Source organism: Mus musculus, chromosome 7 (genome assembly GCF_000001635.26).
Source record: "Mus musculus strain C57BL/6J chromosome 7, GRCm38.p6 C57BL/6J".
Taxonomy (NCBI): domain Eukaryota; kingdom Metazoa; phylum Chordata; class Mammalia; order Rodentia; family Muridae; genus Mus; species Mus musculus.
Genome location: NC_000073.6, coordinates 79783712 through 79804610, shown reverse-complemented (window position 1 = coordinate 79804610; position 20899 = coordinate 79783712). Strand labels below are relative to the sequence as shown.

General features: G+C 52.5%; 2 protein-coding genes and 1 pseudogene across 9 annotated transcripts in view; 2 read left to right on the top strand and 1 right to left on the bottom strand.

Moving 5' to 3' along the window:
• The first annotated feature begins 11020 nt into the window (after positions 1–11020).
• Mesp1 (mesoderm posterior 1) lies at positions 11021–12370 on the top strand. Its single transcript, NM_008588.2, has 2 exons — positions 11021–11746; positions 12020–12370. The coding sequence occupies exons 1-2, from the start codon at positions 11084–11086 to the stop codon at positions 12086–12088; spliced, it is 732 nt and encodes a 243-aa protein (NP_032614.2). The 5' UTR covers positions 11021–11083; the 3' UTR covers positions 12089–12370.
• Positions 12371–13969: 1599 nt separating this feature from the next.
• Positions 13970–14436, top strand: Gm44705 (annotated as a pseudogene).
• A 4222-nt stretch (positions 14437–18658) lies between these two features.
• Positions 18659–20899, bottom strand: part of Wdr93 (WD repeat domain 93) — a 43005-nt gene continuing 40764 nt past the window's right edge. For 4 of the 8 annotated variants that reach the window (XR_003946535.1, XM_030242853.1, XM_006541049.4 and 1 more), the window contains one exon: positions 18659–18895. Coding sequence is in view for 7 of the 8 variants with exons in the window: in XM_030242853.1 (XP_030098713.1) it covers positions 18799–18895 (97 nt within the window). In the remaining variant the exon portion in view is untranslated. The remainder of the gene's footprint in view (positions 18896–20899) is intronic. The other 4 variants (NM_001381992.1, NM_001381990.1, NM_001381991.1 and 1 more) reach the window with 1 other exon arrangement.

Sequence of the window (20899 nt, the reverse complement as noted above, 5' to 3'; positions counted from 1 at the left end):
ATGTGGGAGGCAAAAGAAACCCCTGTCTTTGACAGCAACATGGAGTGCTTGTGAATTTCTTTACTGTTAAAGAAAACAAATCACCATGTTAAGCTGGCGCTTCAAGGTTGTGTTTGGCCTTCCTCATTGACAGAGAGGAGCTGAGTCAGCTGGGTGAAGCTTGGTCAAGTGAATACAGATCCGAGTTAGTGTTCTGGAAGATGATGGGGCCATGTTCACCTGGAACAAGTCTCAGCGATAGGCTGCAGGCTCTGCGGCCCAGGCACTGACAGGTTAGAATCTTGAGCTAAGATATGGCATGATCTAATTTAGAGTGAGACCCATACCCAGTGATGGCTACCAGCCAGAACCCAAAGCCATAGAGACAAGCTGACCTGCCCCCATCAGCTGTAATAAGATGGGGTGGCCAGAACCACATGCACCCTTGTGAGAGTTCAGGTTCAGGAGGCATCAGGCAAGCAGTACTTTTGGGAAGGCTGTCAGCATGGAATGCAAACGCCAAGCTGTGCTTGAATTGGCAAGATGCCACGGCCTTCACCCAAAGAGGTGGAGCTCCTGCTACCCAGGCAGTAAGGGGCAAAACCAGAGGCCACAGTGGATGAGCCTGGAGACAAGCCCTTGCTCAGGGAAGGGAGGTTAGATAAGGGGCTCTAGGCTGGGTCACTAGAGAACTAGGTGGGGGTATTCAGTCCAATAGGAAAAGGCATGGTGGCTCAGACCTGCAATCCTAGCACTTGGGAGACCGAAGCCTAGAATGTTAAAGTTTTGATGCCAGTCCAGCCTATGTTCTTAGTTCTAGGTCAGCCTGGGCTACAGAGTAAAGGCCTATCTCAGAAAAAGAAACCTTACCAAAAAAAAAAAAAAAAAGCTGGGTGTGGTGGTGCACGCCTTTAATCCTAGCACTTGGGAGGCAGAGGCAGGCAGAATTCTGAGTTCAAGGCCAGCCTGGTCTACAGTGTGAGTTCCAGGACAGCCAGGACTACAGAAGAGAAACCCTATCTCAAAAAACAAAACAAAACAAAACAAAACAAAACAAAACAAAAAAACAAAAAAACACAAACAAACAAACAAAAGAAACCTTACAGAGGACTGCAGAAATGACTCAGTGGCTCAGAGCATCTGTTGGCGATCCCCTAGAGGCCTGGAATTCAGTTCCCAGCACCTGCAATTGGCTCACAACCATCTGTGCCTTCCGTTTGTAACTTCAGTTTTGACAGTTGTAAGCTAACTTCTGGGGTCTGGGAGCTGAATCAAGGTCCTCTCTAAGAGTAGTAAGTGGTCCTAATGTTACACTCCAGCCCATCCTCTTGCCTCCAGCTGCCTTATGAAAGAATCAGTGGCCTGACCCTGATGGTCATGAGAGGGGTGTGTGCAAGAGCTGGGTAGATGGCTGCTTTGGCCCCTGACAAGTCCACAGAGTAGACTCGTGGGTCTGGAGTCTCTGAGCTTCCCCTAGAGAAGAGGCCCAGAGCCAGAGAGAGGACACTAGGTAGTGTGTGTGTGTGTGTGTGTGTGTGTGTGTGTGTGTGTGTGTGGTGTGGTGAGGCTAATAGGTAAGGTATCTGACCCAACCTGCCCTTAATGGCTGTGCATAATTAGGGACAGATCCAGGAAGATGAGGCCATATTACAGCCTGGCCTCTGACCACAGGTCTGGCTTCTCTGCCTTCTCCCATGAGTCCCCTGGCCCAGGGTGTCAGGCTGTGGGAAAGGAGGGCAGAGGGGCACAGCATGAGCAGGTGGGCAGGGGCTGCAGGGCTGGGTGGTATTCTCATTACTGGCCAGTGGAGGGGGCCAGCCTGGGCTCCCCCTGGGCCAGGCACTGGCAGCCTTCACACCTTCTGGTTGCCTGTTGACACGAAGGCTGCCTCCCTCAGGGCAGAAGGTGTCAACTTGGGAACTGGAGTGTGCACGGGCCTCCAAAACAGCCGGCAGAGGCTCCTCAAAGCCCCAGAGAATACTTGGGGCAGGAGCCAGAGAAAAGGCAGGGTTGTGTCCCTGGACCAGAAATGGAGGGTATCCATGGGTCCGAGTCAGCCCATCTGGTCCTGAGACTGATGCTTGATGCTGGGCACACCCAAGGATGCCTGTTGACAAGGTTTTGTCTGGCAGAGTACCACAGGGAGCCCCAGAAACTGACAGCCACAGGGCAAGGCACAAAGAAGCCCAGGATCTGAGTTTCTCCTTGCCGAGCCTCAGAAGGGCCCGTCTGGAGCACTTTGCACTTCTGAGTTCAAATCCACAGTGCTGCTCTTGCCCGTGGAGGTGCCATCTCTCATGTAAGGCAGCTAGAACCAGATTCTTACCCAGTAGCTTTGATTTAGAGGCTATTTAGTACACTAGGGTCAGGGCTAAGGGACAAGTGGCCTGCTCTTGAGTCGGGAGTGGGGGGAGGAGGACGGAGAGGTCAGCTGACCTGGTGTGCAAGGTGCCCCAGGAAATCAGAGAAGGCAATTAGGGCAAGGCTCTGTGTTAAGGGAGGGTCTGAAATTGTGGATTTCCTACATATAGAGGGAGGGGTTGCTGACAAAAGGAAAAGCATGAGACAGACCCAGGAGTCTGGGGCTGGCTGGGTAGGGCAAGGGATAGTGGAACCCCAGGATGGGGTGCGGAGAGGTGGGAGATGATGTGCTCAAGCTGGGTAGGGAGTTTGCTCTCAGGCAGGCAGTGGGATGCGGCTGGAAGGGAAAGAGGGCACTGTGCTCACACTGGGCACCGACTGGAGCCAGGCCAGGGCAAGGCCCAGCAGGCCTGGGTCAGAACCAGTGCATATGTGTTGAAGGTGTGAAAGGGTGCTGTTGGCTGGGGAGGGGCTGGGGTCACAGGCATCGCAGGAGCCGGTCCATAGCTGGGGCTTGGAGCCCACTCTCTGCTTCCCTCTGACCAGAAGGCTAAGCTGGACAGGGCAACAAGGCCTAGTGGAGGCAACTCCTAATCCCGGGCCAGCACAGTCCAGGTTTCAGTCTCACCTGCAGCATCTGTGAAGTGGGAGGTGGAGCCTGCACTGGGCATCTGCCAGTGCTGCAGGGGAGAGGGAAGGACGGTGCGGAAGGGGAGGTGTCCATCCAGCAGACGGCAGGGACCGCAGGGACGGCAGGGACCGCTCTTTTCTTCTCTCACCTCTCTTCTCTTCTCCATCCTCTTTCTTTTGCTAAACTCACACATAGATAGATAGACAGAAAAGTAAGAAAACACGGAGAGAAGCGCTGTGGCCACACCTCTGCATCCCACCAAATGCAGCTCCACCTCTTCTGGCCAGCTGTGCCGCGCCTGGGCACACAGAGGCACCCAGACTCCGCACCCTTCCTCAGGTGCTTTCTGTTGGTTGGCCAGTTGGTCTACAACAGCATCTTGTGCAGCCTTCACGGGGCCTTGTGCCTCCCCGCTCCATTTGAAGTCTCAACTGCTGGGAGTACAGGTGCGTGCCACCATGTCTGGCTGGGTTTTGTTTGTTTTGTGTTTTTAACATAAGGTCTCATGTGGCGAAGGCTGGCCTCAAACTTTCTATGTACCTGAGGATGGCCTTGAACACCTGATTCTTCTGCTTATATTTTCCTCACTCATTAAACAACAACAACAACAACAACAATCAATTGTACATGTAAAAAAAATTAAAAGAAGAAAAGAAAGCTTACATTTTTTCCCTCAGTAATATACAGACAGAGTCTCTTTGTGAAAACTGTAAACATTACAATTAAGAAATGTGAACCCAGACCTGCCTCCCCTAGCATATTATTATCTGCAGCTAGGTACTACATGGTAACAGTACAGCAAACAGTGTGTCCATGGTTTATGCCACTGTATTCTGCATAGTGACCAAACTGCCTGTATCAAGTTTGGAGACCGTATCCTTACAGTTGAAGGACATATGACTGCACCCAGTGAGCCTCGAGGAGTCTGCGTGTTTATACACAAACACACTGTAAACACACAACTTCACAGGCTGCTCTCCGTGCAGAGCTAGCTGCCCTACAGGTTTGGAGTGTCTTGGCTTTGCCAGGATCCACACTCTTACACTGAATGGGTTTTTCCTCATCTGAGTTTGTCACTCAGCATGTCCACACCTGTACCTTTACCTGTCATGACAGGTTCCCATTCAGAATGGCTGGGCAAGGTGCATGGGAGACCGTTGAGAAACCTCAGGCCAGCCCAGTCAAGCTCCAGAGATGGGTGGCTGAGGAGAGTCCCAGCCCCTGGCCACCCTGTGTCCTGGCAGGGACTGAGGTAGGACAGAATCTCAGGGCTGGAGGAAGCTCCTGGGTCAGGCCCAGGGCTGGCTCTGGGCTTGCCTTGGAGAAGAGCCTTGGGAGCAGAGGGTCGGCTGCACCAGATCCTTCTTTCTAAACACAAAGTGCTGACCCCTTGAGGCCCTTCCCTCGATCATGTGGCTAGTCTACGCTGCAGCCCCCTCCCCTCTTTGTTCTCTCTCTAGCTCTTTCCTGGGATTGTCAGGTGCCCGTGGCCTTGGACCTAGCCGAGGGCCTCGGCCACCCCTGGAACGTGGTGTGGAATCCCCACTCCTGCTCCTGTCTGTAGAATACTTCCCTGCGGGAGGGTGAGGTGTGGAGGAGGAGCCACAGCTCCCCAAACCTTCCTCTTGTCTGTGTAATTCCCTGTCCCAGCTTCCTTCAAACAGCGGATGCTGGGGATCCTGTGAGCCCCACAGTCTCACGCCTCACGTTGGTAGTTGAACTGGGTCTACAGATCCTCCCAGATTGGATGGCACAAAGAATCTTAAACAGCCTGTGAGTAGAATTTCAGCGTTGGGGCTGACCTTTCACTCTGTCTGTCTGTCTGTCTTGTTTGTCTGGAGACAGGCCCAGGCTATTCTCAAACCAACACAGTTGAGCATGATCTTGATCTCCCTGCCTCTACCTCTCAAGCGTGGTACTACAGGCACGCACCACCAAGACCAACTGGTTCTTTGCTTTGTCTGGACCTAGGGCTGTGTGTGCTCCTGAGTTCCCTTCTCATTTCTCGGGGACCCTATCTTGCTCTGCTGTCTGCATATAAGAACCATTTTCCTGCTGGGCTGATGAGCAGACAGGTTCACCCGGGCCAACCCATAGACACTGGCATCCCCTCGTGATCCCAGCACCTTAAAGCATAACCTCAGATACATTTCCATCCCTAGAGGGGAAAACCTAGAGATTGGAGGAAGGTTGGCCTAGCTCAGGCTTAAAGCTTCCATGATGTTCCATGTCTGGAATCCCAGCACCCAGGAGGCTGAAACAGGAGGGATTTCACCAGAATTTCAGGCCGGTTTGGGTTGTATAGTTTGAGGTCATTCTGGCCTCCTAGGGAGATGGAGACCTCAAAAAACTAAATAGCTTTCAAGTGACTGTGCATCGCCCTCTGCTGGCAGCATCTGGGAATGTACGAACACCAGAAATTCCAGACGCGGGCAGAGATCTCCACAGGCAGAGTGCCTGAGCCATCGTTTCCTGCATTCATATGTGTTTACGTCTTTGCTTTGTGCTAGCTATCTCAAGCTTCTTAATCCTTTTATATCTCAATTTCTCCTGCTTTCACTCGAAGGATCTGAGGTTTCACTCACAGCCACCTTCCCCCAATTACCTAAATGAAGCCATGTGTCATAAATATGACACCCCTAAAGAGAGAGGTGATACCTATCCCCTCTGTATTATCAACCAGCATCAGACCCACGGGGCTTCTGGCATTTCCTCTGGAGCCTTTCCGGGGGTGGGGAGGAGTGATCTGCCAAATCTCTCTCCTCTTTTCCCACCCCCTCCCTCCTCATCACCCCTCTGCTGCCTGTGGCTGCCACTGGCTGAGCATCCAACTGGCCCAGGACCAGATAATCAGATTATCCTGAGTCCAGAATAATCTATTCCATATGGTGTGCCAGCTCGGTGGCTCCAAGAGCGAGAGGTGTGAGGAGGGCCAGTGGGGGTCTGGGTGGGAGGCTCCCCTGGGAGCCCCAGGAACCTCAGAGAGCCTTACTGGGCAGACGTGTAGGAAGGTTGGTGGGGAAGAGGAACAGGAAGGGAGAAACTGGGTCCTCTGTTGCTGGGCCTTTTAAGGTGATGTGCCTTGCATCGTCTGTGATTTAAAGGGGTGAAGGACCAAGGGGAGGGGAGGGGGTGGCCTCTCTTCTGTGCCCTTTCTGTCTCTGAATTGTGGGGAGGTACTTTAATAATTTTGAAATTTTAAAAACATTTATCCTTATTGTATATATAGGGTGTACACGCACACCCACACACGTAGGCTCACACTTGCAGGTATGTGAAGGGCCGTCTGTCAAGGACACCTTATGGGCCCTTGGATTAAGGATCAAACTCTAGCTGCCTGTCTTGGAAGCAACCGGCTTTATCCAGAGAGCTATCTCATGAGCCCAGAGTGTCATATCCGGATTCTCTGGCTCCATCTTGCAGAACTTCTGGCCACTGTGGTCCTGGCTAGGGCCTAGAAACCTCTTTCTTTCGCTGTCTTTTTCAAGGCTCTGGTATGTGAAGTAAGGCCTGCCCAGGCTGTGCCCCAAGACAGAGATTAAGAGACACCTTCTCTGGACTCTTCTAGCTGAGACATGGGAAAACCTCTCAAGGCTCCATGTTTTCACCTGTGTCCCCTCATCCCAGGATGCTGTGAGCAGGAGACCTGCCAAGGCCCGCACAATGAGACTGAAAGAACATGTGTGCGACCAGCTGAGCCCCTCTCCCCTCCATGGTGGAGGGGCTGCCTATCTTACTGGCACCCACAGTGTGGAGCAAGACGAGGACATTAACCCACATTGGCCACACTCTACCTGGGAGGCTTAGGCTTGCCCAGGAGTGATGGTGCTGAGATAGCCCACGAGTCTGACACTGTAATTAACTAGTGGGATCTGCTGAGGCTAAGCAGGCTAGTGGTGGAATCGGAGTAGCTTCCTTCTTCTTCTGGGGCCTCTGGGGCTCAGGGATTAGGGACTGTGCATAGCACCTTTGATTAGCAAGGCTGTGTCAGAAGGCCTGGCAGGGGAAATGAGGGCACTGGGGCTGCAGAGTGGGTGGGAGTATGGTGCCCAGCTCCAGCATGAAGGCTGAGGTTGGACCCTGAGCCTGAAAGGGGGCCTCCCTGTCCTGTCTGCCCCCTGCCTGGCTGAGGCTTGACCTCTCACCTCTGTTCTGATGGGGTGGCTGCAAGGCTTCACTTCCCAGCCTTACACATTGGCAACCAGGGGAGGCTCGGGCCAGGGGAGCAGAAGCCGCTGGCTCTGGCACTTGTCAAAACACAGGCCCCAAAAGTGTGAAGGCCTTGGCCCAGCGGGGAGGCTGTGTGGGCCTTGCAGCCTGGAGAACTCATTAACTCCAAGCAGCTCCCAAAGGAACCCACTGAAGACACTGGCCAGATAAGGAGATCAAAGGGGCAGAGGAAGCAGGCCCCCCCCCCCTTGCACCAGCTGGCCCGCTGAGGTAGTTTCCCAGAGGCCACAGGGGCAACAGTGGTAACAGAGGGAGGGACTCCACGTGGCACTCCAGTGTGTTAGTCTAAGCCCTCAAGACTTCTGGGAGGGAATTGGTGGCAGGACGTGCCATCTGCCTGTCTCTCATGCAGTCCCTCACCGACTCACTAACTCTGTGCCTTTTCAACTTTCCCTCATGTCTGACACCACCATCTTCCCCTGCTTCGTTCACAGCCTCCCTCTCCTGTTCCAGATCCTTCTGTGTTTCTGACACTCAATGCTAACCATTAGGCCTCAGCTCTGAGGCTTCATAAGTGTCATAAGTGTTGTGCCTTCAACGAAGTGTGGCGTCCCCCACCCCTCCCTAGTCCAAACATGTCTGCCTAACTTTGTAGTTAATAAAATACAACTTCAAAGTTCTATTAACAAGATGCAAACAATAAGCAATGCCAGTTCGGTCTGGAGTAAGCAGGTAGAAGCTGCAGAAGCAGGCTTGTCAGGGCATTTGCTGTGCCCTCTGAACCCAGACACTTTTTAATTTTAAACCATGTACATCTACTGTGTTTTCAATTTGTGAAAGATCACAAGATCTTTCAGTGAAATTTCTCAATTTTTTTTTTGATATGATGTGAAATCCTGGCCACATGGGGGTGGAGGGTATTTGAGACACTTGGGTGTCCTCAGAGCTGAGACCTTGCCCCTCCTGCCTATGGGGGCTACCGTGTACACTCCCACCCTGTCTAAGCACACAACAGGTCTCCCGCTGTTTGTTCGAGCATCAACTAAGAGGCATAATCCCTGTGCTTGAACTCCAGGCTCTTGTTCAGATAATGAGCCCCAAGAAGGCATCCATTTGCCTCGGTTCAGACCAGATAGACCTCATGGACAGCTGCAGCCCGAGAAGGGGCCTCCTGGGCCAGGCACACAAGTTCACGGCATGGGCTCCACTTCTCCACTCCACCGTGGAAGTGAGTACTGCCTCTCTGGGTGTCCTTGTGGGCATGGTCCTTCTGACAGAGAGGCAAGGATGGAGAAGTGTTTGAGGAGGTCACAGGCAGTAGAGAACAAAGAACAAAGGCATGGTAGTGGGCAGAGATGCCCAGAGAATCAGGTACCAATCCATTGAGTCTCCACCACCAGAAACCATCACCCATCTGGAAGACATTGGGGTGCAAACATTCAGGGCACTGGGAGATCTGAGTGCCCTCCTCCAGAGGAAGAAAGAGGTTCAGATGTAATACCAGACACCAGGAACCTGGTGGCCTAGCTGGAGAAGAGACAGCAGGTGTGATGTCCGCACTAGGTCAAGGGTATGAAGCAATGCCCAAGGAGTTCTCCCATCCTTCGTCTGCTGTACGCCAAGCGAGTGCTCCATCAGCCCTATTATTATTTTGAGACGGGGAGTCACTAAGTTATCCATGCTGGCCTTGAACTTACTCGGTAGCCCAGGACGTTGTGGCTCTCCTGCCTCAGCTCCTCAAACAGCTGATCCCAGATCTGTTCTGTCAGGCTCAAGGGTTTGTTTTTGAGATGTGCCTGAAACTCACTCTGCAGTTGAGAATATTTTTTCAATTTTCTGTGTGTACTAGGGCTTTGCCTCCATATATGTTTGTGCTCTGTATGCTTGTGTAGTACATAGAGGCCAGAAGAGTACAATCCCTAGAAATGTCGTTATAGACAGCTATGAGCCACCGTGTGGATGCTGGGAATCAGTCAAACCTGGGTCTCGAGGAAGAGCGGCCAGTACTTCCTTCGTTTGTTTGTTTGTTTTGTTATTGTTGTTTGTTTGTTTGTTTTCAAGACAGGGTTTCTCTGTATAGCCCTGGTTGTCCTGAAACTCACCTCTAGACTAGGCTGGCCTCAAACTCATAGATCTGCCTGCCTCTGCCTCCCCAGTGCTGGGATCAAAGGTGTGCTCCAACATACCTAGCTGAGTAGCCAGTGTTCTTAACTACTGAGCCATAACTCTAGGCCAGAGGTGATCTTGAACTTGAACTTCTGGTCCTCCTATCTTCATCTCTCCAGTGCTGGGGTTACAAGCCAGTGCTACACGTGGTTATGCAGTGTTGGAATAAGACCTAGGGCTTCCGGCAGGCTAGGCAAGCACTCTACCGACTGAACCACACCACCAGCCCTCTAATAGGTGAGACAGTCCAGTAGCATAGGATGGCTTCAAATTCACTTTGCAGCCAAGACTGGCCCAAACTCCTCTTGCCTTCATTTTCCAAATGTTGGAATTACAGGCATGTGCGTGTATGCCCAACTTCTGGAGACTTTATTAATAAGCATGTCACATATAAGTGGGGACAGGTTTGCTTTAATCTCTCAATTTGTATTTATTTCTCTTTATTTTTCCAACCTAGTCCCTTCATTCAGTACAACACTGAACAGGTATGGTAAGAGCAGGCATCCTCAACAGCCAGGCTCACAACTGCAGTAAGCTGAGGCAGCAGGATCAGGAGCTAAAGGCCAGCTGGGTTAGAGTAAGTTTGAGGCTAGCCTGGGCTACATGAGACCATGTTTCAAGATGTGGGAGGAAGAACACTGGAGAGACGGCTCAGCAGTTAAGAAGAGCACATGTTGCTCTTGAAGAACCCAAGGTTCTGTTCCCAGAAGCCACCTCAGGCAGCTTACAATTGCCTGCAAGGCCCGATCCTAAGGAACGTGACACCTCTGGCCTGTGTGGGGGCACCAGCACACACACACACACACACACACACACACACACACACACACACACATCTTTAAAAAATAAAAGGCAGCCTATGAACCTAACAGGTAGCATCCTATGAAATAGATTATAAAACTGCCATTGGGACAGATGAAGGTTTCTGCTTTTCAGGGTTTTTGGGTTTTGTTTTGTTTTGTTTTGTTTTTTCCAACACAGGATCTTATGTAGCCCATGTTAACCTGGGCCATATACAGCTAGGCCTGGCCTTGAACTCCTGACCCTCCTGCCTTCACCTCCCAAGTGTGCCACCAGCTCAAGGAGTTGAGTTTTGTCAAAGGACTTTTTACTCACTGTAGCTGACCAAAGCAGCAGAGCTCCAGTCATGGGAGGGCTGGGAAGGGGACCAAGCTCCCCATCTTGCCAAGACTAGAAGTGACTTGTAGTGTGGGGAGGCAGGCTCACCTCTCCCCCTGCCCGGACACCCCAGCAACCTCACAGGTCGGTCGGGATGGTTTCTTCAATGTGCCTCCCATAGCCTGGACATCAGGGAGGACTACAGGCCACATCCAAGCCTCTGGGAAGGACTGAACTAGAGTTCTCTCCGTGTCTAGAGGTCCCTAGTCCACAGTTGGCCAATGCAATCCCGAAGTCTCTTGTTATACAATTTGTAAATTAAAGTGATGGAAAAAAATGGCGTAGGGTCCCTAATAAATGAAGGTGTACCCTAAGCCTAGGAGCTAGACTTCAGTTCTCTGAGCATGGTTCTTTCAACTGGCAGTCCTGGCCATAGGTGCCTGACTTACTGAGGCCCCAAATATGGTCCAGGTGGAGCAGACTGGACTAAGGGGTCCTGCACCTCAGAGCCCCTGCTATGGTTCAAAGGGTTCAGGCCCTGCCCCCCTCCTGGCTCGAGCCGGCTTTGATATGCTGATGAATTCTGGAAGGGGCCCGCTTCACACCTAGGGCTCAGGATAAAGCTACAGCGGACCCAATGGTCAGGCCTCCGCTGCCATGGCCCAGCCCCTGTGCGAGCCGCGCTCCGAGTCCTGGATCCTGAGTCCCGCTGGTCGGCAGCCACCGATGCCTTCCGATGGGAACAGCGTCTGCTCCCCAGCCTGGTCCTCGGACCCGTGGGACGGTGCCCAGGCCAGCAGCCCTGCACCACCCTGCGCCCGCCCGGCCCGGCGTGCTGGGACCCCGGGTAGGCGCGGGACGCACGGTAGCCGCCTGGGTAGCGGACAGCGGCAGAGCGCCAGCGAGCGGGAGAAGCTACGTATGCGCACACTCGCCCGCGCGCTGCACGAGCTGCGCCGCTTCTTGCCGCCATCCGTGGCACCAACCGGCCAGAACCTGACCAAGATCGAGACGCTGCGCCTGGCCATCCGCTACATTGGCCACCTGTCGGCTGTGCTGGGACTCAGCGAGGACAACCTCCGGCGACAGCGGCACGCGGTGTCACCTCGAGGCTGCCCGCTGTGCCCCGACAGCGACCTGGCGCAGTCGCAGTCGCTCGGTCCCCGTTTAAGCCCGGCCGTCTGCAGCGGGGTGTCGTGGGGATCCCCGCCTGCCTACCCTAGACCCCGAGTCGCCGCAGAATCGTGGGACCCATCGTTCCTGTACGCAGAAACAGCATCCCAGGAAAGGCAGGAAATGGAGCCCAGTCCCTCATCTCCGGTTAGTAACCCCTTCCCCCACACTGTCGAGGTGGCGCCCCCTACTGTTGGTGCGCGACGCACAGCCCCACGTCGCGGACCAGCCTCTCTGCTGCACTCAGGATCTCCCTTGGGCGCATCCCCGTGTGCCCTGGGTGTCCGAACAGGGTGGGAGTTGGACAGGCAGGGATTAAGGACGCTTTGCTTGCTCGCTTAACCTTGAGCGTGGAGCGGATGAGCGCGGACCTGACCCTGGGGCAGGTGTTGATTGTGGCGCTGTTCACTCTTCCTGCAGCTCTTCAGCAGCGACATGCTGGCTCTTCTAGAAACCTGGACGCCGCCGCAGGAGTGGCCGCCTGCCTGAAGAGTGGAGGGGACAATGCAACGGATGATTGTCACCCTGTCTGAGCACAGACACTTTTCCTTTGGTCTTGGCACCTTCGGAGGGAGTAGATCCTGGAAGAGGCGGCAGTGATACCAACATGGGCATCCCGGGGTGGGAGCTGGCCCTCATCCAGACTGTACCATTCCAACCCTCCTTGGAAGGAGGCGCCCAATAGGGTACACGCTCTAAAGATGAAGCAGGCACAAGCTTTGCCTGGTGTGTATTTATTTATTTGTGAATAAACCGATTGTGCTAGTGTCATTTGGAGGGTTTATTTTTCTTTCTTCCTTATTTGGGGGTGTGTGGGAGGGGGAACCTCACACTGTACGGCCCAGGCTGGCCCAAACTCATGGTGGCACGAGCCCCCATTGCCCCATGCTCCCATACCCTGCTGGAAGTTCTGCTATGTGTCAGGGAAAGCTGACATGGGATTGTGGAGGAGGAGTCTTGTAATCTCCAGCCTGGAAACACAAAGGCCTTCTACCCTCCTTCCTGGTCAACATCTATGCTGCATGGGTCAGTCTGAAAGGGTGGGGTAGGGTGAAACGGAGTGGGGAGCTTCCTGAGAGAAGGTGACAGGAAGTAGTTCCTCTTTTTTAAATGTAGGGAGGGACTGGATAAAACCAGAAAACACAACTCCTTTAGTGTTTTTGTACCTTGGTTACCTTTGCATATATTTCACAGACACATAAAGGACAAGACTCTGAGCCATGTAAGGCTTGGGCATTGCCATGCTCAGCGGTGGGAGGGAGCAGAACGGCGTGTCTGCTCTTCTGGGCAGCTGAGCCACATCTGGGACACCGTCCCCACACCAGGGCACCATCTCCCTGGCTAGAGCTTCCCATCTTCATGTGGCTTGGAGGCCTGGCTAGGATTCGATGAGGGACCTGTTGATCGCTAACCTGTGCTGCTATAGTTCAGGTCAGGAATGTGCAGCCGAGAAGAGAGGCTCCTGGAGCCCAGAAAGAGGCTGGCATCAGCAGAGCAGGAGGTCCAGAGAACCGTCCAGTAAGGGCCCTGACTCATGGCAGTCTCTGCCAAGGGTGCAGGGGCAACTCTCTCTCCCCCTCAACTCTCAGAAGCTCAGGCCTTGGTATTCGTTTATTTCTTTTAATATGCATTTTGTTGATGTTGTTTTGAGATAGAGTCTCATTCCACCAAGGGTCGTCTCAGGGGATGCCGGGTGACACACGTGTGCCACTATGTTCTCGTGCTTCTCTAGAAAGCTCACCTCAATGACTTGGCATATCCATAAAGCTTTACAGTTATCACCACTAATTTTAGAGTAATTTTTATCACCTCCAAAAAGAAGCTACTGGCCAGATGTAGTGGCACACTTTGGATCTCAGCACTTGGAAGGCAGAAGCAGGCAGAAGCAGGAGTTCAAGGCTCTCCAGGGTTACATGGTGAGCCCTGTCTCAAGAAAAGAAGACTAAGGAAGAAGGGGCAGCTCCATTAACCCCACTAGCCTCGGTGCCCAGGTGCCCACCAGCCAGCCCCTGCAGTGGCACTTTAACTTTAATGAAATTTACCTGTTGTAAACACTTCCTATAAAAAGGAATATTCAAGCTGGCCATACACCGCTAATCTCAGTACTTAGAAAGCAGGGGCAAGCAGATCTTTGAATTTATGGCAAGCCCAGTCTACATAGCGAGTTCCAGATCACCCAAGTCTACACAGGAGACCCTGTCTCAAAAGAACAAAAACAAGAAGGAGGAAGCGGCCCCAGTCACTGAGCCGCCACCGAGGACTCAGCTGCCTCCCCCTCGAGCCCCCTCGCTTCCCGACGCTCAGTCCCCCCCCCCCCCCCCGCCCGCCTTCTCCCGCAGCCGCCTTCCGCAGGCCGTTTCCACCTAGGAAAAGGAATCGTATCGTATGTCTGCTATCCAGAACCTCCACTCTTTCGACCCCTTTGCTGATGCAAGTAAGTAAGGGTGATGACCTGCTTCCTGCTGGCACTGAGGATTATATCCATATAAGAATTCAACAGAGAAACGGCAGGAAGACCCTTACCACTGTCCAAGGGATCGCTGATGATTACGATAAAAAGAAACTAGTGAAGGCGATTAAGAAGAAATTTGCCTGCAATGGTACTATAATTGAGCATCCAGAATATGGAGAAGTAATTCAGCTACAGGGTGACCAGCGCAAGAACATATGCCAGCTCCTGATAGAGACTGGACTGGCTAAGGACGATCAGCCGAAGGCTCATGGGTTTAAGTGCTTGTGGCTCTCTGAAGCTTAAGTGAGGATTTCCTTGCAATGAGTAGAATTTCCCTTCTGTCCCTTGTCACAAGTTTAAAAACCTCACAGCTTGTATAATGTAATCATTTGGGGTCCACTTTTAACTTGGACTAGTGTAACTCCTTCATGCAATAAACTGAAAAGAGCCAAAAAAAAAAAAAAAAGGAGGAAGCATGGAGTGTGGTCTTGTGTGCCTGGCCTGTTTCAGAGTCCAAGGCTCACCCCACTATTGTGTGCCTGGCCTGTTTCAGAGTCCAAGGCTCACCCCACTAGCTCATGTTTCAGAACTGCTTTCCTTTCTACTGCCCAATACTGCACCCTTCACGGTTCCTTCGCAATTATCTCTTCTTTGTTTGAAATCCCCTGGGGGATCTTTTCCAGCCCTCTGGCTATGAGGGGGTCATGTGGTATGGGGTCATGGTCCTGTTCTGCAGTTCAGGGGTCCAGGCTTGAGCAGTCCATACAATAGCTGGTGTTTGGCTGCAGAGAGAGTGACCGTAAGGGATCACTAGGGGTGGGGGACCTCACACCTTCACTGGTCACGCCCTTTCCCACCACTTCTGTCTCCATCTGACACTCTCCTCCCAGTACCTTAACTGACTCTGAACAGGAAATCTTCCTGGCCCAGGAGCCCAACCCAGTATAGAAAATCTATTTGCAAAGTAAAGGCCCAGTGTTTTAGGATGGGGAATTAAAGTTATTAGCAAGTCTTTTCACAGATAAGTGGAACTCCTTGGCCAGCCCCTTCCCCTGAGGAGGGCCTCTCCTCCGAGGGGCCTGGGAGCAGCCCACTGTTTATTAGCACCTGGGTGTGAATTTTCATTAACAGGCCCCTGCTAATAGTGGCTGAGACAGAGGGTTGTCAAGAGTCACCTCCCACTGATCCCAGGCCCCATCCCCCCCTTCCTGGCCCAATCAGCACCTGGAGGAAACCCCAAGTGCCAGTCCCCAGGAGGACAATAGTAGTCCTGCACCCAGGAAGGCACTCCAAACCTTGGTGGGGGAGCCTACCACCCTAGTACTCAGCCAATCTAAGAGGCATCCCAATGCCAGGACATTGTAACGATGGGAAGTTATAAGGAAAGATGAGGTTCGCAGGCTCCAGCAGATGCCCAGTGTCTGCGTTAGGACTGACTGCAGAACCTGTCTGCTAGACAGCACCTCAACTCCTTTGCGTCCTTTGCAGGATCTGAAGAGGTCAAGGCTCAGGCCAGGAAGTTGGGTCTTCCAATTAGCACAGTCACATGGGCACCTGGGCCCCGGACAGCCCACTCTCAACCTTGCTGCCATTCTTCCAGGAAGGGAGCTGCTTTCTCCATCTGAGCTGGTCAGAACCTGGGTGAAGGACCAGCAGCTACAAAGCAGCTGCCAATGGCCAGGCCGAGTGTCCATGGGTTGGAACTATGTGGCGTCAAGTCCCTGTAGCTGCAGAGCCCCTGTGAGGAGGGTGGTGCCTGCTGCTGCCTGACAGGTGCAGATCAGGAAGCAGAAACACAAAGAATCAAGAGATTCCTCCTGTGAGAATTCTGGGGCCGGGGACAACCACAGTCAACAGTCCCAGAGTCATGCCAGCATGTGCACCAATGGGGCACGCAGCATAAGCTCTAGGGTATCCCAGCCAGCAGTGTGGGCAGCAGTGGGGCCGGTCCAGACCAAGACAGCAGTACTCTGTGGATGCTGATAAGCCAGTGCTTTAAGGAGCAGCAGCCAAGCTGGTGGTTTACCAGTCAAGCCAGAGAGATGGTTCCACCATTAAGAGCACTTGCTGCTCTTCCAGAGAACCTTGGTTTGATTCCCAGTATCCACGTGGTGGCTCACAACTATCTGTAGCCTCAGTCACAGCCTGTAACAAGAGTCTAACACCCTCTTCTGACCTCTGCTGGTACCAGGCATGCTCATAAAATAAGAATTCAGGTAAAATGAGCTGGAGTGATGGCTCAGTGGTAAAGAGCACTGACTGCTCTTCCGGAGGTCCTGAGTTCAAATCCCAGCAACCACATGGTGGCTCACAACCATTTGTAACAAGACCTGATTCCTTCTTCTGGTGTCTGATGACAGCTACTTACATGTAATAAAATAAATCTTAAGAAAAAAAAGAATGCAGGTAAAATACCCATACACCTAAGAATAAAAATTAGTATCTAAGCCGTTGTTGTGGAGGAAGGTGGGCCAGAGGAAGAGTGTCAGTCAACAGTGTCCCCATCAGCAGATGACAGGCAGTCCCTGAGCAGGCTGCAGAGTCAGGATCAACCTCAGATAGAAGAGAAATGGGGTTGATGAGGTCCTCAGAGAGAATGACAAAGAGGCTATGCTCAGACTAGCTGCACATGGGTTTTCTGATCACATATAGCAAACAAAGCCATCTGAGTGGGTAAGCGGGCAGCAGGCTTCTGCAACTGGAGAGTGGGAGAGCAGAGGAAAGGCTGCCTCCTCTGACTACAAAGCTGCAGTTTGTCCCAGGGCCAGGCCAGGCCAGCCCACTCTATTCACACCTTCCCTCTGGTGCCACCACAGTGAGAGTGAAGGCTGTGTTAGCTTTCCTACCTGGGCTCTGCGTGCATCACCCCAGCGCTGCTCTCTTGATTCAGGGAAATACCCTCTTAGAACCACCAGCCCCCTCCTCAGGGGATGGTGACACTGACATGGCCAGTGTGTCTTGAGCCCTCATAGCCAGGTCTGGCTCCTTCTCGCTGGACCTCATTATGGATGCCACCCCAGGACACCTTGGAATTGCAGGCTCTTTCTCTTCGCTTCTACACACTCACAGGAAGCAGAGAGGGCCTGGACATGACAGAGTAGTCTTAGCTGGCAGGACATGTACTTGGGACCCCTTCAACTTACCTTTTCAAACATAGCTCTCCCCTGGGCAGTTTGAAGTTTGAAGGGACAGACATCTACTGTCCCTCTAGGGATGGACATGGGCCACAAGCCTGTGGGGCTGACATTGCCATACGACCAGAGTCAGGCCAGGGAGAGGCAGGTTTGGGACTCTGCTAGAGCCACAGGAAAGGGACATGAGCTGTATGTGCGGTATGAATCTTTCCCTGGTCATTTCTCTGTCCTAGGTGCCAAGAGTACATTGGGTGTCATGCTGTCATGGATGCTATTTGTGCCTGAGAACTATGTGTGTCATGGACGCTCACCCCAGCTGAGAGCCTAGCTGAAAGGGAGTAGGGCTGAGGGAATCGTGGGAAACTCGCAAGCTACCCCCACACTGCTCCTGGGGCACCACAAGTGTTATTCTTGGCTGGTGGCTATTCCAGTCAGCTAGGCCCCTTCAACTGTGGCAGTGGAGCTAGGTTTCTGGCTTGTAGGAAAGTTGACCAGACCGTTTGAAGTTGCTCCAAGCCATGTAACTTGGGTCTGCACTTTCCTCTGTAAGACAAAGATGAGGCCTGTCGCTGAGCACTGGGGTCCTGGGTTAAGTCAAAGCTGAAGTCCCAAGGCTTCCGGCTCATCCGAGGGAAGCACTGTCAGGAAGAAGAGGGGAGAGGGAAAGGAGAAAAGAAGGATGGAGGGAGGAGGGAGCGGGAGGGAGAGGGGGAAGGGAAGAAGGAAAGGAAGGAGGGAACGGGGCTTTGTGCTGAGTTCTTATTCCCATGAGGAAGGGGACAGAGCAGTGTTATCCGGGATGTTAGGCCAGTCTGTACCAGTGCCAGCCAGGGCAAGACATGTGGCCCAGAAGAAGAGTTGGACGGAGTGGCAGGATGGACCTGCAAGGGTGGTTACAACCCAGGAGGTTCCCTGGGCCACCTAGGGCCAGATGGGAGGTAGTTTCCTGCAATTCTCAACTTGGCCACATGGTGTCCTCAGAGAAATAGACATTTCCCTGAGCGTCTAGGAGTGTGGCGCATTTTCATGGAAGTAGTTGTTTCTGGAATAGAACCAAGTGCCTCTCTATTCTCTCAGTTCCCCCAGGATTCCAAGCCTCTTCTAGTGGTCCATCTCCCGCCAGGCCCTGCCTCTCTGACCCATCTCTCAAACCTGGGTGGCCCAAAGCTCCATCACTCACCTCCACTCTTCTGGCCCTTTTCTCTGGGACCTCTAACCCAGGACCTTGGTCATACATACTTTCCCACCAGGCTACATTCCAGCCATTCAGAGATTCTGTGAGGAAATGCTTAGAGTCGGAGAAGTGTGTGGAAAGAGAAGGGGCCACACAGCAGCTGGGAGGCAGCCGCCTGTCTTCGGGGAAGCAGCTCCCCTGGGCCCATGTAGCTAGTGGTCCTCACTGGGCCTGGCAGAGCCAAGAAGAGCTGGGCCCTGCCGGAGTCAGGGCTGGGAAGCAAGGATGAACCGCACCCACAGCAGCTGCCAGCCTGTTTATTTAAATGACACATCTAAGCTCCACGAGTCACTCAGTATTTGAAGGTCCTCAATACCTCGGCCCCGCTGGCTCCATGGAGTCTTGGTGTCCTGAGCAGGAGCTATGGCGTCCCGGGTGCTCACCTCTTTAAGAGTTCTTTCTGGAGCATGATGGAGTACTTCCGCAGCCTGGACCACTGCTCCCGCCCTTTCATCTGGGTCTTTGTCATCTGGATGCTGAGAGCCACACAACCAGACATAATCAGTGTCACCATAGCCTCCCGGCCCAATGATCCCCTGGATGTCCCTGAGCATTCAGGTGGGAAACTCTGGAAGATGACACACTGGCTTCATCTCTGTCCCCTGGCTTCAACCTGACATGTGACAGGTATCCAGAGGAAGGCTTAAGTAAGAAGGGCAGGCCTGGTGTTGTATGGCACAGGCACCGTGAAGATGGGATGGGGAATGAGGACCTAAAAGCCCATGTATAAGCAAACTACCCAAGGCAATCATGCAGCCCCCTGAAGGACAGCAATCATGCGACAGCAGGAGTAAGCACTGGAGACCCTCATCCGAGGGACTAAAGCACAGAGACTGTGACTCACATCTGTGGAGATCAGAGGTCAGCCTTTTAAAAATGAGAACTCAGGGACTGGAGTGATGGCTCAGTGGTTAGGAGTACTTACTGCTCTCACTGAGGACCCAGGGTTCGTTCCCAGCACCCACATGAGACAGCTCCCAGTAACTCACAGTGCCAGCTCCAGAGACCCGAAGCCCTCTTCTGGCCCCGACAGACACTTGAATGAACGTGCTACTCGGACAGACGAGGACACACACACACAAACATAATTTTTAAACACTTCTTTTTAGGCCTGGTGAGATGGCTCAGCAGGAAGAACAGCACTGACTGATCTTCTGAAGGTCCTGAGTTCAAATCCCAGCAACCAAATGGTGGCTCACAACCACCTGTAATGAGATCTCATGCCGTGTTCTGGTGCGTCTGAAGACAGCTACAGTGTACTTAGATTTAACAATAAATAAATATTTTTAAAAATCAAAAGCATTTAGGCTGGGCATGGTGGTACACGCTTTTAATCTCAGCACTTGAGAGGCAGAGGCAGGCGGATTCCTGAGTTTGAGGCCAGTCTGTATACAAAGTGAGTTCCAGGACAGCCAGGGCTATAGAGAGAAACCCTGTCTCAAAACAAACAAACAAACAAACAAAAAATCAAAAATGTTTAAAGAGAGCTGTAAGGAAATGCCAAGGGCTGGGAACCCAGCCCAGGGGCAGAACATCTGCCTAGCATTCCAAAGTCCTGGGGTTCCACACCAATCAAAACAGCAAGCAAACAAAATTTAAAAACCATATATACACTTGGCTGACCTGGAATTCAGTATATAGACCAGGCTGTCTCTGAACTCATGGACATCCACCTGCCTCTGCCTCCATTGTGCTGGGATTAAAGGCTTGTGCTACCGTGCCTGGCTCTAAGAAGTTTTGCGAAAGATTTACAAATTTAGGCTGGCCTCAAACTCAGAGATCCGCCTGCCTCCGCCTCCCAAGTGCTGGGATCAAAGGCGTGCACCACCAATGCTTTCTGTATAAAGCCCAGACACAGTTTCAAAGGTCTCTGGGGTTTCCCATAGTCACCACGAGTGGGTGTCAGACCCAGACTCTGGCTTGCAGGCCCACAGCCATGTTTCAGAAGGAGCCCCAATGTGGAACCCTCAGATTCTCCAGGGTTCACCTCACCCCAGGAAGCAGTGCCCTCAGCCCCAGCCTTTGAAATAATGCTTTTTCACATGAGAGATGTTAATCCCTCAGAGTCTGATAAACCAACAGTGACTTTCACTGAGGAAAATCCCAGACAATACAATACTGATGTTCGTCAAGGCCCACCAATAGTTTCTTCTAGACCTACAGCCAGACTCAAGGCCAAGCAGGCCCCTGGAGGGGAGGTAGAAAGTGTAGTCCGTGAGGAAGTGTGCTACACTACTACGGAGCTTAGTGAGTTTGCTAATTCATTCAAGCAGAAGTCTGGGGAGTGTGTGTGGGAATGGACTTTAAGGGTGTGGGATAATGGTGGAAGGAACTGAGTTCATTGACGTGGACCCACTGTAGTCGAGATTCTAGATTTAATATGGAAGCTCCCACAATTAAAAAGGTGTCAAGGGTTTGTTTAATTGGTTGGCTGAAGCATTTATCAAAAGATGGCCTACTGACAGAAAAGGAGTTGGAGA